Source organism: Cherax quadricarinatus, chromosome 10 (genome assembly GCF_038502225.1).
Source record: "Cherax quadricarinatus isolate ZL_2023a chromosome 10, ASM3850222v1, whole genome shotgun sequence".
NCBI classification, from domain to species: domain Eukaryota; kingdom Metazoa; phylum Arthropoda; class Malacostraca; order Decapoda; family Parastacidae; genus Cherax; species Cherax quadricarinatus.
The window spans coordinates 36,121,448-36,140,146 of record NC_091301.1 but is presented as its reverse complement, the minus strand read 5'-3'; the positions used below and the strand labels follow the sequence as shown (position 1 = coordinate 36,140,146).

General features: G+C 39.4%; 1 protein-coding gene across 1 annotated transcript in view; it reads right to left on the bottom strand.

Moving 5' to 3' along the window:
• The window catches only part of IntS1 (integrator complex subunit 1), an 89,078-nt gene extending 79,134 nt beyond the window's left edge, over positions 1–9,944 (bottom strand). Inside the window, exons 1-2 of the mRNA XM_053799708.2 lie at positions 9,436–9,944; positions 5,077–5,252 (exon numbers count right to left, since the gene is read on the bottom strand). Of these exons, the coding sequence (XP_053655683.1) occupies positions 5,077–5,252; positions 9,436–9,586 (327 nt within the window). The 5' untranslated portion in view covers positions 9,587–9,944. The remainder of the gene's footprint in view (positions 1–5,076; positions 5,253–9,435) is intronic.
• Between the last annotated feature and the right edge of the window lie 8,755 nt (positions 9,945–18,699).

Sequence of the window (18,699 nt, the reverse complement as noted above, 5' to 3'; positions counted from 1 at the left end):
TTTCCTCATGAAAGCAATCAAAATCATGTCTATTTCTGTAATATATCTTCCATTCTATCAAACGAGTCCAAAAAAATGAGAATACAACCATAAAAACCATACGAAAATATACTGCAAAGAGGCGGCTAATGGCTGAGAAGTAAACTCCCTTATTTATCATCCGTCTTTTTTATTTTTGTTGTACGTTAAGAAGTATCTTTCCATCATACATTGCCCAAGTTTCAATGAGATAGCCCAACAAACAACCGAGAAAAAAAAATATTTACCAAAAATCATATATGGCAAGCCCAAGCCAGCTACTGGAAATAAGTCCCTTTGTCTGACTTTTCTGGGTTATCCCAGGTTCTCTATACATACACTGCTATGTATGATAATCTATGTAACTGTATTTGTGTATACCTGAATAAATTTATTTACTTCAAGTCTGTCAACTGAGTACAAGAAACCACTCATTCACTTATTTCAACTACCCAATAAAGTGGTCAGAAATTGGCAATTTGGCCAATTTCACACAAATTTCAACAGATGCCAATTTCAAAATAGGGTCCAGAATAAACAATGCAGACATTCCTGGCACTAAAATAACATTTTTCTCTGTTCATTAGTCATGGCTACAGGCCCCTCTTATATTACTCTTGCTTACCATTTGGAATTTTTATTCACAAAAAAATAGAAGATTTACTGTTATGCAGACTGCTGCATTATTGTAATAAATGTATAAATAATGTCAACCCATTCATGACTGGCAGGCGGACAGGTATTGGACGGTGACGTCATTTGTTTACTCTTGAGATTCGCTAATGAATAGAATATTTTTGCTACTGTGAGTGCAATTTCAAGGTACTTTTCGTCATGAAAGCAATCAAAATCATATCTATTTCTGTAATATATCTTTCATTCTATCAAATTAGACCAAAAAAATGAGAATATAAACATAAAAACATACAAAAATATACCGCCAAGCGGCCGCTAATGGCTGAGACGTGAACTCCGCCATTTATGGTCTGATTTCTTTCATTTTTAGTTTAAGAAGTATCTTTCCATCATACATTGCCCAAGTTTGAATAAGATAACCCAACAAACAACTGAGAAAATAATAATAATATAATAATAATAATAATAATAATAATAATAATAATAATAATAATAATAATGTCTTTATTTACTACACATACATGTACAAGGTATACAAGCCTAGCTGACATCAGTGACATACTACTGTATAGAAAGCCGCTTGTTAGGTCAGTGTCCCAGGATAACACCCACACCAGGCGGCTAACACCCAGGTACCCATTTATTGATGGGTAAACATAGACAACAGGTGTAAAGAAACACGCCTAATGTTTCTACCCTGGCTGAGAATCAAATATTTATAAAAAATCATATATGGCTAACCCAAGCCAGGTACTAAAAATAAGCTACGTTGACTTTTTTGGGTTATCCTAGGTTCTCTACACATATGCTGCTATGTGTGATAATCTATATAGAGAAAATAACTTTTGTTTCAGGTTTATGGTGCAGTAAGAGTGTATATCACAATTAGCCCTGTGCTACACTATCTTTTCTCTAATATAAGCCCCCAAGACAGGGATAGGAGAATGGTATTTGTATACTATATATCCTCTTCACATCTTCGTCGAACTGCTGGGTGTTATGCCAAATATTATTTATTCTGGAGTATTTAACATGTTTTATGCTATTTATATTGTTTATTATGTCATATTAGATCAATTGTGATAGGCAAATAAGCTGTAGTGTTGATATTAGCATAATAATAAAGCATATTTTCCTGCTTCATGAGACTGAGCTCATGACAACCGACAGTGGCTTCAAAGCCACCCTATCTTTAATGGATAATGTACTGTGTAGGTGCTTTACATAATGAGAAGCATTTCTTTTATTCATTGGAACCATGGCTAGGGCTAAAAGTAAGCAGGTTAAAACAATAAATGGAGAAAAAGAAATTGGAATGACTTATGCAGCATGTAGCGCCACCAAACAGTACCAGCAGGATGGTGTGGCGACCCTGGAAATTTGAAATTATGCTAGCCAAAACTAGTGCCGAATAACTGAAGGAACCGAATAACTGATTGCCAGATTTGTGATGGCGGACCTGTACAGTAGTTTATTACTGACATCTAAGTCTTTGCTGGTACTATATGTCCAAGACTCTATTATTGTTTAATTCAAAGCATTACTATGGTATCTTTGTGTAAGAGGTGTATAGTGTTCATGAAGGATTAAACAAAATCTAAAAAATCTTACCTTGGAGAGGTGTAATATATTTTTCTGAGTCATAAAATACAGTAAAGTGCATGTACTTAGTTATTAAAATACATTAAAAAACAAGTTTTTATGTAAGAATAAAGGAATATCTGAAGATTTTGCACAAGCAACTAGCATGAAGACTGCATTAAAAGCATAAAAGAATTTTGTTGATTTTACTTAGAAATACAGTAGTTTTGCTAGGGTTTGAGCTCTTCAATTACATAACTCATATTGCAAGATTCAAGTATGAAATTTCCTAGCACTAGACAGTAATTTGAGTATGATGCCAGTGACTCATATCTCAGGGATAGGGCATATGACTCTGATTCATTCCCCAAATATGGCATGATGTTTGGCAGGTCTCCTTACATACACATGCCTGCTGTCCTAGCAATAGACAGATACAGTACCTAAGAGTTAATTTGCTGTCTCAGGTCACACACTGAATTCGAATTCAATGGAGATCTTTGTGTTCACCTTCCCTGAGGAACATACAACAAGCAAGGTACTTACACTTTGGCTTTGTGTTTAGCATTTAATTTTTTTGACAAGGGAACATAAACCATTCTGCAACTCATATGAAAATAGCTTATGTTTTCTACAAAGTATTTAATTTTTCATTATACCAAATGCCTTTTGTAAGTCCAAGATTACCATCTCTGTAAAATTTCTTATATTTGAGTCTTGATAAATTGTATTTGTTAAGATTAATTAATCAGGTTTAAGTTACATAAGACTCCCAGGATACTTGGTTACTGTAGGAAATATGACCATTTCACTCATTTACACTCAATTACCACTACTACACTCAACTACCACTACTACAATCAAGTATCACCACTACATTCAACTTCCACTACTACACTCAACTATCACGGCAACTGTCAATTATCACGACTACACTTAAGTATCATTACTTCACTCAACTATCACCAATACACTCGACTACCAACATTATATTTAAGTATCACCACTATACTCATCCATCACCACTTCACTCATTTACACACAACTACTACTACTACTAAGCTATGGCTACTACAGTCAGCTAGCACTACTACACTCTACTTGAAACACTACACTTATACTCGACTAACTTTGATACCTCTTTGCTTCAGAATATTCTACTCTTTCAAGGATTTTAGAACTTTAATTTGAAATACTGTAAGTTTTATAACTGTACCTCTTTTTTTTTTTATTAGCACACTGGCCGATTCCCATCAAGGCAGGGTGGCCCGAAAAAGAAAAACTTTCACCATACTGCAACATTAACACCCCTCCTTCAGAGTGCAGGCACTGTACTTCCCATCTCCAGGACTCAAGTCCGGCCTGCCGGTTTCCCTGAATCCCTTCATAAATGTTACTTTGCTCACACTCCAACAGAATGTCAAGTATTAAAAGCCATTTGTCTCCATTCACTCCTATCAAACACGCTCACGCATGCCCGCTGGAAGTCCAAGCCCCTCGCACACAAAAACCTCCTTTACCCCCTCCCTCCAACCTTTCCTAGGCCGACCCCTACCCCACCTTCCTTCCACTACAGACTGATATACTCTTGAAGTCATTCTGTTTCGCTCCATTCTCTCTACATGTCCAAACCACCTCAACAACCCTTCCTCAGCCCTCTGGACAACAGTTTTGGTAATCCCGCACCTCCTCCTAACTTCCAAACTTACGAATTCTCTGCATTATATTCACACCACACATTGCCCTCAGACATGACATCTCCACTGCCTCCAGCCTTCTCCTCGCTGCAACATTCATCACCCATGCTTCACACCCATATAAGAGCGTTGGTAAAACTATACTCTCATACATTCCCCTCTTTGCCTCCAAGGATAAAGTTCTTTATCTCCACAGACTCCTAGGTGCACCGCTCACCCTTTCCCCCTCATCAATTCTATGATTCACCTCATCTTTCATAGACTAATCCGCTGACACGTCCACTCCCAAATATCTGAATACATTCACCTCCTCAATACTCTCTCCCTCCAATCTGATATCCAATCTTTCATCACCTAATCTTTTTGTTATCCTCATAACCTTACTCTTTCCTGTATTCACTTTTAATTTTCTTCTTTTACATACCCTACCAAATTCATCCACCAACCTCTGCAACTTCTCTTCAGAATCTCCCAAGAGCACAGTGTCATCAGCAAAGAGCAGCTATGACAACTCCCACTTTATGTGTGATTCTTTATCTTTTAACTCCACGCCTCTTGTCAAGACCCTCGCATTTACTTCTCTTAGTACCCCATCTATAAATATATTAAACAACCATGGTGACATCACACATCCTTGTCTAAGGCCTACTTTTACTGGGAAATAATCTCCCTCTTTCCTACATACTCTAACTTGAGTCTCACTATCCTCGTAAAAACTCTTCACTGCTTTCAGTAACCTACCTCCTATACCATACACCTGCAACATCTGCCACATTGCCCCCCTATCCACCCTGACATACGCCTTTTCCAAATCCATAAATGCCACAAAAACCTCTTTAGCCTTATCTAAATACTGTTCACTTATATGTTTCACTGTAAACACCTGGTCCACACACCCCCTACCTTTCCTAAAGCCTCCTTGTTCATCTGCTATCCTATTCTCTGTCTTACTCTTCTTTCAATAATAGCTCTACCAGACACTTTACCAGGTATACTGTAAGTTCTATAACTGTAGCTTTAAAACTGGTAATAAAGATGCAGTACAAGACAGATAATGGTCAAAAGTAAGTAAAACCTGCTTGGCATGAGTGAGTAGACCTACTGCAGTGCTGCTATTTTAATATTCTAACATTATGTTCTTTACCTCTGTTGCTACATTTTCCCACTCTTCACTGAGCAAGTTCACCATGTCCACCGAAGTTTGCTTTGCCACTCCAGGTCGGACAACACCCGACCCAGCTCCAAATCCCGTTTTGGGCTTCTTTCCCAGTATGCCAGATGTCCCGGTTCCTCCATCTCGAACTCGGTCACCAGAGGCCCCTAGTAATGATTTTAACAAGATTATCAATGTCGTGTTTTAGCAATCTGAAAAAGAACCTTTAAAACAAAAAACTGAATGATTATACAATAATCTTACTTAACACAGTCATAGAATTTATTAGTCAGTAATAACTGCACAGCATTTTATTAAAAGTCCATAGTTTCTTCATAATGATTAAATTGTTTACAGCTTTAATAACTGATAAAATTTGATCACATTACCAGTTACTGTATATAAAGATTAAAAACTGTCAGTCCTCTGGATAAATAGCAGAGATGATATAGTAGAGGATGTGATCATGTAGTCACCAAAGTAATCAGCAAGTGTCTTAGCTGTTCCCAGGGGACAAAAATGTTCTACAAATAATAGTATAGAAAAAAGTTCTGATATCTCCAGTCTGCTACAGCGAGGTATTGTGGAGGGAGGATGTGGAGTGGTAACAACCTGACATCCTCAACTCATATTTTTTCTGTTTATTTTTTTTATCCTATGGGTGTGTCATTATTGTTATGGAGTCTGAATGTTATTTTTGTAGTTGCAAGTGGCATTTTGAAAATGTTCATAATTAGGAAGGTGGAGAAGTGGTTAATAAATTTGTCAGTAAATATGCTGACTTTTGGGAGATATATGGGAAGGTCCCTTCACATCCACTGGCCTTGTTCTCCTAGCAATAACAGGTATGTGGGGGTTAGTTGAATACTGTGGGTTGCTTAATGGGGATGGTCAAAGGCCAGTACTCGAATCTCCAGTGACATACAGTAATGAAGCTGCACACCCAGCAAATGAAAATCAATAAATTTACTGCAAATGAGAAAATGACAATACAGTAATACAAAGAGGCAAAAATGAAAAAAAGAGGTTCCAAAATAAAAAGGAACCCCAAGTGTCTCAGGTGATAACATATGATCATTTTGGGCCAGTACGGGCTAGTACACTACCAGCAATGACAGCCTGGTTGATTAGGCAAGCACCAGACAAACCTGGCCTGGGCCTGGGCTGCATGAGTAGGAAAACTCTCAAAAACATTCAAAGGTATATCAAAGGTAGTGAAGTGCTACAACAGCAGGAGCTGTACTGAGCCCATCCAGAGTTCAGCTTTGAAAGGTTGCCCAACATTAGAGAATACAGAAAAGAAAATTCAATAGTTGTTGCCCTAAAAAAAAAGTGGACCATACCATCATAAACGTGGGTAAAGCCCAACACCCGCACCTCACCAGGGCCAGCAAACAAGTTTTCCCAAAATTAAGCAATATCTGCAGAACAAAACAAGAAACTAGTACAGTGGACCCCCGCATAGCGAACGCCTTGCATAGCGAACAATCCGCATAGCGAACGCTTTGTTCGCCCAAATTTTGCCCCGCATAGTGGACAAAAACCCGCTCAGCGACCTTCGTCCGAGACGCGTCCATTGTTTACCAGCCAGCCTCCGCGGTAACATTCAAGCATACACTCGGAATATTTCGTATTATTACAGTGTTTTCGGTGCTGTTTCTGGAAAATAAGTGACCATGGGCCCCAAGAAAGCTTCTAGTGCCAACCCTGTGGTAAAAAGGGTGAGAATTAGTATGGAAATTAAGAAAGATTTTGAAGGGTTTGGGGCTAACCCTGAGAAGCCTATGCCAGTTGTGGAATCCATTGTGCCTACTTCAAAAATTAAGGAAATGTGTGCACAGTGGGTTGAACTGCAAACCTTTATGGATGAAAATCACCCTGACACAGCTGTTGCAAGCCGTGCTGGTGACTATTTCAATGACAATGTTATGGCCCATTTTAGACAAATCGTAAAGGAACGGGAGGTACAGAGCTCTATGGACAGATTTGTTGTGCGACAGAGGTCCAGTGACTCTGAAGCTGGTCCTAGTGGCATTAAAAGAAGAAGGGAAGTAACCCCGGAAAAGGACTTGCTACCTCAAGTCCTAATGGAAGGGGATTCCCCTTCTAAACACTAACACTCTCTCTCCCCTCCTCCCATCCCATCAATCATCACCAGATCTTCAATAAAAGTAAGTGTCATGTAATTGTGCATGCCTTTTTCAGTTTGTGTGTACTAAAATTAACATTTTTTTGTGGTAAAAAAAATTTTTTTTCATACTTTTGGGTGTCTTGCACGGATTAATTTTATTTCCATTATTTCTTATGGGGAAAATTAATTCGCATAGCGAACATTTCGCATAACGACCAGCCCTCTTGCACGGATTAAGTTCGCTATGCGGGGGTCCACTGTATTTAGTACTTAATTGAGAATGCTGAGCCAGAAGGAAGTAACTAATGTTTCAAAACAAAGGTTCAGGAGATGATACCAAACAAATCCTGTAAATGTCTTTTAGATAAAACATGATGAGAACTGTATTTAAATATCATACTGGAACTACAGTACAAACTACATGTACAGATGTACAAGTGAGAGAACTCACTACAGACAATTTTATACACTTTATTTAAACCTTAAACTGTGTCTAACGTGTTAGTACACAACTGATAATTACGTGTCTAACGTACTAGTATGCACAGGTTTTCATGTCGTCAAATCAATCACCTGCCAATATTTTTTACCTCAACACAATTCTTTGGGTCTTCTATGATCTCTTCATACATTTAAAAAAATTCTAAGGCCTTAAGGGTCCACACAGTGAATGACTATGTCTAAATAGTATAAGTAAGCAATGAAATCAGGAGCTGTTGTTCTGCCAGCTTCTGTACCAGCAAACAGGTGTGGAACTGACATGAAAATGACTTTTTCATTCCAAATTTATTACAATTTCATGATACTAACTACTGTATAGAATTAAGCCATAAAGCACACTTAAGCAGATTTAACCCATGATAACCTATTAATAAATTCAAACAATGTGATTTATTTCCTTGTTTCAATGAGTATTACACTCTGAAATAATTGTAATATCATAGGATTTTGTTGTAAATACTGTATATGTTTTACAGTAGTCTGGAAGGTACACAGGTGTTATGGACACAGAATGTTTATATAACCCAGGATATATACTCCTTGAAACAACTACAATATTAAAAGTATTCCTTATACATTGTGTTAGAAGACCAAAATAGTAATAAAAAAAAAATATTGCAAGTGGAGCAATGTCAGGCTGAGCATTTCCCCATGTTTTAAGTGCTAAAACATCTTTGAACACATCAAATATCATAAGAAACTAGTGTAGTACTACACATTAATAGCAAATAAAAAATAAAAAAGCGATCAAAATCCAGCATCAATAAATTGTAAAACATAAATGTTGCTGGCACATTTACACCATTGTTGCTGATGAGTGACTAATTTTTTTGTCGACTTCAACACACCATAAAATCGTAAGTTTTCATCAGATTCCCCTCATTTTAGTCTTATTTGAATAATAAAAATGAACCTTTTTCATTCTATAAGATTTTTTTTTTTCAAAATCTTCCCACAAGCAGGATATTTTGGGGAGTATGCCATAGTTTAAGGGTAAATAAAGACCCCGGGCTCTTCATTACAATTTTCTTCTGGCACATAAATTCCCTAATCTTATTATACATAACAACTATGCTGCTCATTGTAAGGGATAAACAATTATTTGTTGTGCAAATTGTTTAATTTGGTGATATCAGACAAAACAAGAATATAATTTATTATGTAAATTATTTTTTATTAAGTGGGTAGTGCAATAATCTAGGCAGTTGTCTTAAACATTTAAGAAGCTTTATTTTGATAAGTATATCTAATAAAATAATCCAACCTAACCCAACTAAACCTTACATGAATTAGACCAGCCGTAAAATTATTGGCTTATTCAGAGTGAATAAGATAAGACAAGATGAAAGAATTCATTTGGATTTTTAACCCAGAAAGTTAGCCACCCAAGATAACTCAAAAAAGATGTATTTGGATCTTTTAATCTTGTCCCCCAGGATGCAACCCATACTCGTTGATGCACTGCCTTTCTTAAGATATAAAATTTTGTTCGGATTTTTAACCCTGGAGGGTTATCCTGGGTGGCTAACCCTTTAGGGTTAAAAATCCTAACAAAATCTAATCTCTTATCTCTTAGACACTTAATATAAATATCTCTATTACAAGTTTAATACTGGAAAATTTACACAGTAATTGACTGACTTACAGTTCTACAATCTACATTTGTTTTACACTAGTAATCTGTTTGTAGAGCATCAGCAAGTGATGCACTAACTTACCTGATGACTTACTAGCAACAAATGATGACCCGTGACTGGAATTCTTGTCTATCTGAGTGTCACTCCGGCCAGACTTGTTGCCAAGTGTTATCAGGTTACCAGGTAGTGGCACGTTCTTGGGCTTGGCTCCCCGGGGGCCTTTACGCTCCATTGTAGTACACACTGTTGTCACCAAGACAGTGCTACACTACATTGTTACCTGGTCTACTGTGTCTAGTGGAACACTCTGAGGTTACTCTGCACGGATGTCCTGTTGGAGTGTCCTGTTGGAGTGTCCTGTTGGAGTGTCCTGTTGGTGTCAATCCTGGATTAACGTTACCTTTCTGTGGTATGGAACGTGACCTACAAGGCTTAGTTATGCTGTTCGTATGTCTTTAGGCCAAGTTCACATTGTATTTACACCAAAAGACTAAACAACAAGCAAAGAAAATCAGTTTAACAGAGAAATGAAAACTTATCCTGGTGTTGTTGGGTATGTAAAGGTCACTAACGGCTTGCGTTGTATAGCTCCCTGCTTCCTTATGTTCATAAAAATGTTCCCAAGATGACTCAATCTAATGACACGATTGCGGGTTCTAACCTCACTCCTGGTATGGTTTTATGTTCCCAAGATGCTGCCGAAGCTGAACCATGAAAGAAAGGTGAAGAGGATTCCCTTTGTAAATAGAAACAGAAACTAGAAGTTGCCGATTAGATAAGGTGGACCCCAGGTGACAAGCCATGGGCGGGACGCCCACTTCAGCTGAGTCTAGTAACCGGCTTCCCAATAAAACCGTTAAAGAATTATCAGCAGAGCGGAAAAATGGAGTCGAGCAAAATGGGAAAGATTGTGGACAGTGGAGTCAGAGTGCACATTCAAATTCAAATTCAAATTCAAAGTTTATTCTCTATAAAGATTACAATGTTGAATTTACAGAATTTGGTTGTTGTGTGGTTTACATGTAGTTAAATAATGATTACAGAGTGTACCACTAGAACGCCTAGCATGGCTAGGCATTTCGGGCAGACTTAGTTTAATTCTTTATTTTACAATATTACAAATTATGAGGTAAGTTGGTATTATGGCTAAGTAACTAAATACTAGTTTGTGAGTTTAGCAATGTGAATGCTTTTGTTTTGGCACAGTACATAGTTTCAGTATTGGAGTATCATAGGATTCATTATTTTAAGATTGAGATTAATATTTCTGTTTATGGTCAAATGGGAGAGTGAGTGTAAGTGTGAACCACCAGGTGGTATTCGTGTAGTTAGTTGATGGGTTTTATCAGGGAGATAAGATGTTTTCTAATGGTAGTTTTGAAGGTGATGAATGTGTCTGCAGTTCTAAAGTTCTCAGGTAGGGTGTTCCAGATTTTAGGGCCTTTGACATACATTGAATTTTTGTAAAGGTTTAGTCGGACATGGGGAATGTCGTATAGATGTTTATGTCTGGTGTTATGCCTGTGGGTTCTGTCACAACTATCAAGAAAGCGTTTTAGGTCAAGGTTGATATTGGAGTTTAAGGTCCTGTAGATGTAGATTGCACAGTAGTAAGTGTGGATGTACTGAACAGGGAGTAAGTTTAGATCTATTAAGAGTGGGGGGGGGTGTTGCCAGGGATGGGATTTAGTGATTATTCTTACTGCAGCTTTTTGTTGGGTTATTATTGGTTTTAGGTGTGTTGCTGCAGTTGATCCCCAAGCACAAATAGCATAGGTGAGGTATGGATAAATAAGTGAGTGGTATAGTGTGAGAAGGGCATTTTGCGGCACGTAGTATCGTATCTTGAAGAGGATCCCAACTGTTTTGGATACTTTTTTGGTTATGTGTTGGATATGGGTGCTGAAATTCAGATTGTTGTCAATTGTTGTCATTTCTGTGGAAATTGGTGTCACGCCCCTTGTGCAGATATCCAAGAACTAGCTACAAGCAGTATTAAAACAGGGAAGTGTTTTTGGGTATGCCCAAATGAGATAAATCTGTGGACTAAAATCACAAGGGTATTAAAAGAGGTCAACATCAAAGCTGCTTTCATAGAAAACCTGGAAGCTTTCTACAACAGATGGGAACATAAAAAGTCCGGGCTGAATGGTACTGCCCTTGATACTGGCCATGTAGTCAGAAACTGTAAGGCTGGAGATGATGTCCTGGTAGTCAGTAAATGGGGGGCTGATAGTGCTGTCCTGGGAGACAGTAATGGGGAAGCTGGAGGTGCTGTCCTGGGAGACAGTAATGGTGAAGCTGGAGGTGCTGTCCTGGGAGACAGTAATGGTGAAGCTGGAGATGCTGTCCTGGGAGACAGTAATGGGGAAGCTAGAGATGCTGTCCTGGGAGACAGTAATGGTGAAGCTGGAGATTTTGTCCAGGTAGTCGGGAATTATACGCAGGAAGGAATACATATAAATGACCCCATAGGGGACAGGAGCCATAGTAGGGAAACAAGTGTAGTCAAAGATAAGATAAAACCAATATTGCAAACTAGAAATACCGCAGGAAATAGCAAACAAGAGGACTCCACTAGCAATAGTGAGGATATATTACCAAAAACAAATGGTGGGAGCTCCATTGTTGGTGCTAGGGAGGATAGAAGTAAGACAGGGAAACATGCACCAACAGGGAATACAGTCACAGAAACCCAAGGCAAACGGAAACCAAGCCTGTGCACATACTATGCACTCGGTATCTGCTGGCATGGGAAATCTGGAAAAACAGATGGGACGTGCAACTATGACCACCCTAGGAAATGCCATGCCCATATGACAACAGGAAAATGCAAACTCCCTTCCTGTAAGCTTTTTCACCCTGAACTGTGTACCTCTTCAGTACAGGAAAGACTGTGCTATAACTTAAATTGCCAGGCATACCATCTAAAGGGGACAAAAAGATACAAAACATCCAGGCCATGGGAAAACCTGGGTAGCCACAGCCACTCAAGAGGGAGAGGTTTTTTAGTGCCAGGAAGGAAAAAAAACTGGCAGGAAATGGCAGAAATCGTACACCAAATCCAGTCATTCCTGGAGTGGAACCACAGTCGATGGCCTCCACTCCAAACCAACAGATACAGATACTAATGCCGGAAAAAAAATCCCCCCCCAGTACCAACAATACCACCAGTCCGATAACATTCTTCTTTGCAAATATACAGGGTCTAAAGCCAGCAACAAACAACAAAATACCTTTCATCCGTGGACTGCTTGCAGAGGCAAAGGCAATGTTCGCGGCTTTCACTGAGACCCACATAAAGGATCACTTGGACAACGAAATATGGATCCCAGGTTACAACCTATACAGATGTGACAGAGTGAACAGGCAAAAGGGGGGGGGTTGGCCTGTACATTGCAGAGTCACTTGTTTGCACAGAACTGCTAAATGCCTCAAATGATGTAGTGGAAGTTTTAGCAGTAAAGGTCGAGAACCAAAACCTAGTCATTGTGATAGTCTACAAGCCTCCGGATGCAACATCCCAGCAATTCCAGGAACAGCTGTTAAAAATTGACCACTGTCTGGAAAACCTTCCAGCTCCTGCACCCAACATCTTGCTCCTGGGGGATTTCAACTTAAGGCACCTAAAATGGAGGAATATAGCAAATAATATTGTTGCAGTAATAACACCAGGAGGCAGCTCTGATGAAAACTCACACTCACGCGAGCTTTTAAATCTCTGCACAAAATTCAATTTAAACCAGCAAATAATAGAGCCTACTAGACTGGAGAATACACTAGACCTCATCTTCACTAACAATGATGATCTGATAAGAAATGTCACCATATCAAAAACAATATACTCAGATCACAACATAATTGAGGTTCAGTCATGTATGCGCGGAGCCCCAGACCGACATAATGAGATTAGTCACGAGGGAGCATTCACCAAATTCAACTTCAATAACAAAAACATAAAGTGGGACCAAGTAAACCAAGTCCTAACCGATATAAGCTGGGAAGATATACTAAGCAACACAGACCCCAACTTATGCCTAGAACAGATTAACTCGGTGGCACTCGATGTATGCACAAGGCTTATTCCTCTAAGAAAAAGGAGGAGTAGATGTAAAACAGAAAGAGACAGGCGCTCCCTTTACAGGCGACGGAAAAGAATAACAGAGCGGCTAAAAGAGGTCAATATATCTGAAATGCGTAGGGAGACACTGGTCAGAGAAATAGCAAGCATCGAACTTAAGCTAAAAGAATCCTTTAGGAGTCAGGAATCGCGGGAAGAACTAAAAGCCATAAATGAAATCGAAAGAAACCCAAAGTATTTCTTCTCCTATGCCAAATCAAAATCGAGAACAACGTCCAGTATTGGGCCCCTACTTAAACAAGATGGGTCCTACACAGATGACAGCAAGGAAATGAGTGAGCTACTCAAGTCCCAATATGACTCAGTTTTTAGCAAGCCGCTAACCAGACTGAGAGTCGAAGATCAAAATGAATTTTTTATGAGAGAGCCACAAAATTTGATTAACACAAGCCTATCCGATGTTATCCTGACGCCAAATGACTTCGAACAGGCGATAAATGACATGCCCATGCACTCTGCCCCAGGGCCAGACTCATGGAACTCTGTGTTCATCAAGAACTGCAAGAAGCCCCTATCACGAGCCTTTTCCATCCTATGGAGAGGGAGCATGGACACGGGGGTCGTCCCACAGTTACTAAAAACAACAGACATAGCCCCACTCCACAAAGGGGACAGTAAAGCAACAGCAAAGAACTACAGACCAATAGCACTAACATCCCATATCATAAAAATCTTTGAAAGGGTCCTAAGAAGCAAGATCACCACGCATCTAGAAACCCATCAGTTACACAACCCAGGGCAACATGGGTTTAGAACAGGTCGCTCCTGTCTGTCTCAACTATTGGACCACTACGACAAGGTCCTAAATGCACTAGAAGACAAAAAGAATGCAGATGTAATATATACAGACTTTGCAAAAGCCTTCGACAAGTGTGACCATGGCGTAATAGCGCACAAAATGCGTGCTAAAGGAATAACAGGAAAAGTCGGTCGATGGATCTATAATTTCCTCACTAACAGAACACAGAGAGTAGTCGTCAACAGAGTAAAGTCCGAGGCAGCTACGGTGAAAAGCTCTGTTCCACAAGGCACAGTACTCGCTCCCATCTTGTTCCTCATCCTTATATCCGACATAGACAAGGATGTCAGCCACAGCACCGTGTCTTCCTTTGCAGATGACACCCGAATCTGCATGACAGTGTCTTCCATTGCAGACACTGCAAAGCTCCAGGCAGACATCAACCAAATCTTTCAGTGGGCTGCAGAAAACAATATGAAGTTCAACGATGAGAAATTTCAATTACTCAGATATGGTAAACATGAGGAAATTAAATCTTCATCAGAGTACAAAACAAATTCTGGCCACAAAATAGAGCGAAACACCAACGTCAAAGACCTGGGAGTGATCATGTCGGAGGATCTCTCCTTCAAGGACCATAACATTGTATCAATCGCATCTGCTAGAAAAATGACAGGATGGATAATGAGAACCTTCAAAACTAGGGAGGCCAAGCCCATGATGACACTCTTCAGGTCACTTGTTCTATCTAGGCTGGAATATTGCTGCACACTAACAGCACCTTTCAAGGCAGGTGAAATTGCCGACCTAGAAAATGTACAGAGAACTTTCACGGCGCGCATAACGGAGATAAAACACCTCAATTATTGGGAGCGCTTGAGGTTCCTAAACCTGTATTCCCTGGAACGCAGGAGGGAGAGATACATGATTATATACACCTGGAAAATCCTAGAGGGACTAGTACCGAACTTGCACACGAAAATCACTCATTACGAAAGCAAAAGACTTGGCAGACGATGCACCATCCCCCCAATGAAAAGCAGGGGTATCACTAGCACGTTAAGAGACCATACAATAAGTGTCAGGGGCCCGAGACTGTTCAACTGCCTCCCAGCACACATAAGGGGGATTACCAACAGACCCCTGGCAGTCTTCAAGCTGGCACTGGACAAGCACCTAAAGTCAGTTCCGGATCAGCCGGGCTGTGGCTCGTATGTTGGTTTGCGTGCAGCCAGCAGCAACAGCCTGGTTGATCAGGCTCTGATCCACCAGGAGGCCTGGTCTCAGACCGGGCCGCGGGGGCGTTGACCCCCGGAACTCTCTCCAGGTAAACTCCAGGTATAGGCCTAGGAATTTGCCCTCATTATGTGTGGTAATTAGAGTGTTGTCGATCTTAATGTTAATTTGTGCATCTTCTGCTCTGCTACCAAACATAATATAGTAGGTTTTGTCAGTGTTAAGTGTAAGTTTATTGGCTGTCATCCAAGTCGATATTTTGATCAGCTCCTCGTTAACAATGGTGTTGAGGGTGGCAAGATTAGGGTGAGAGATGACATAAGTCGTGTCATCAGCAAAGAGAATGGGTTTCAGGTGTTGGGATACGTTTGGAAGATCATTGATGTATATGAGGAAGAGCAGGGGACCAAGGACACTTCCCTGCGGAACTCCAGTATCAAGTGGCCGTGTTGTTGATGCTGTGTCTTTAATGGTAACATACTGATACCTATTAGTAAGGTAAGATTTGAAATAAGCAAGCGCATGGCCTCTTATATTGTAATGGTCAAGTTTGTGGAGTAGGATGTAGTGGTCTACTGTGTCAAAAGCTTTTCTTAGGTCAATAAAAATTCCCAGTGGATATTCCTTATTTTCCAATGCTGTGTAAAGCAGATCTAGCATTTTTATGATTGCATCATTAGTGCTTTTATTTTTCCTAAATCCAAATTGGCAGGGGTTGAGTATGTTTTGTGCTATTATAAATGAATATAGTCTCCTGTGCACGAGTTTCTCAAAGATTTTGGATAGCAATGGTAAGTTTGATATTGGCCTATAGTTGTTTAAGTCTGTAGGGTCATCACCTTTATGTATTGGTGTAACCCTTGCCATCTTGAGTAGTTTTGGGAAGGTGCTAGTTTCTAGTGACTTGTTAAAAAGTAATGAAATAGCATGCAAAAGGATATGGGCCGCTCGCTTGTACAGTAATGGTGGGACATTAGACAGATTCCCTAAGTTGTTTTTAAGTGACTTTATAATTTCGGTGACTTCCGAGGGCTCAGTTGGTGCAAGATAGAAGGAATTTGGGAAATTCCCATCTAGGTAGTCCCCGGCATGGGCATTAGTATGTGGGATTTTATTGGCGAGATTAGATCCTATGGTTGAGAAGAAGTCGTTTATCTTGTTAGCTGTGTCAGTGGGATGTAGTGGTGTTTCATTAGGTTTAGTTAGGACAATATTCTTATTTTTTTTCAGTTTGTGGGTCCCTAGAATCTGAGAGAGTGTTTTCCAGGTCTTTTTTATATCTCCTCTAGTGTCTGTGAATCTACTGGAGTAGTATAGTTGTTTGGCTTTCTTTATTACTTTGGCGAGAACTGATGAATAGTGTTTAAGAATATCTTTGTGTATTAAGCCCTGTCTATATTGCTTTTCATATTGGTGTTTCTTGTCAATGGATTTCAGAATGGTGCTGGTTAGCCATGGGCAACCAAGCTGTTTGTTTGTGATCTGTTTCGTTTTTATAGGACAATGTTTGTTGTATAGTCTAAGTAATTTATTAAGAAAAATGTCTGTTCAGTCATCAATACCATTGGCCTTGGAGAATTCTGTAGGCCAGTCAACAATCTCTAGGTCAGTTGTGAACTTCCTTATTGAGGCCTCGTCATGGAGTCTAAATGAGACTTTGTTGTATTCAAGTGGTGGTTTATTAATGTTTGTCAGGAGGAAGGTAGGGTAGTGGTCTGTAGTGCTATCTGTGATTATCCCTGATTTAAGGGGGGCTAGTATATTTGTCCATATGTGGTCTATTATGGTTGCACTTGTCTCAGTGAGCCTGATTGGTTTAGTTATTGTTGGTATAAGAAGTGTGTTGTTCATATTGTTGATGAAATCAGTTACAGGCTGATCATCTAGTAAGCCAAGGTTGATGTTGAAGTCTCCAGCTAAGAGAAGGTGGTGCTTATTCATTTGTCTGTTTGTTATTAGTGACTTTAATTTCTCACTGAAATTTGGGATGTTTGTGTGAGGTATCCGGTAAATGGCACCGATTACCAACAGACCCCTGGCAGTCTTCAAGCTGGCACTGGACAAGCACCTAAAGTCAGTTCCTGATCAGCCGGGCTGTGGCTCGTACGTTGGTTTGCGTGCAGCCAGCAGCAACAGCCTGGTTGATCAGGCGCTGATCCACCAGGAGGCCTGGTCACAGACCGGGCCGCGGGGGCGTTGACCCCGAAACTCTCTCCAGGTAAACTCTCCAGATTGTTATAGGTGTCTTAAGGTTTTTTACAGTAAAATTAGCAAAAATGTATTCCCCATATTCATCACTAAAGCAAGTGGTGCTAATACAAGATAATTGGTTAGAGTAATAGATTGCAATACCACCCCCAACTTGGTTTGGTCTGCAGTTGTGAATTGCTGTGTATCCTGGTAGAGGGTAGATATCTATTGTGTCCTGCTTAAGCCAGGTCTCAGTAAGAATAATGCAGGAGAAGGGTGTCTTTAGTGATTCAAGGAGTGCCAGGAGGTCATCATAGTGTTTGCTTAAGGACCTGATGTTGTAGTTAAGTACTAATAGGCTTTTAGCATTGTTTAGGATAGTGCTGGCTTGTGATGCTGTGTAATAAAGGCAGTTACTTTCCAATAGGTTTTGATTGGGTGTCAGATTATGGAGGTTTAGATCAGGGTCAACGTGATCAATCATCTTCTAGGTTTAAATTATGGTTATATATATCCTGAGTTATGTGTTGAGTTCTAGTACTGATATCTGTAGTGGTGGGAAGTTTGGATAAGTATATAGCTAGAATATTTTGGTCATATAGAGAATAGTCACTACTACACATAATGAAGTTGATGTTGTCTATGTGTTGTGCTGGAATGAACTAAAGTACAACTAGGTATAAACTAGTAATATAAAAATACAAATTTGAAATAGAACAAGACTCTCACTTGTAATTGCACTAAGGTTTAATATAATGACTTTTGTGGAGTCTATGTTTTGAGCTAGAATGAACTATAGTACAACTAGATTTAATCTAATAATATAAAAATACAAATTAAAAATAGCACCAGTCTCTCACTAGTAATTGCAATATGGTCTAATATAATGAATTTGGTATTGACTATAGTACAACTGTGTTTAATCTAATAATATAAAAAAGGCACAAGACTCTCAATTGTAATTGCACTAAGGTGTTATATAAGTTGTTTACAAGAATTAGAGTATAACTAGATTTAAATTGACAAGATAAAATATACA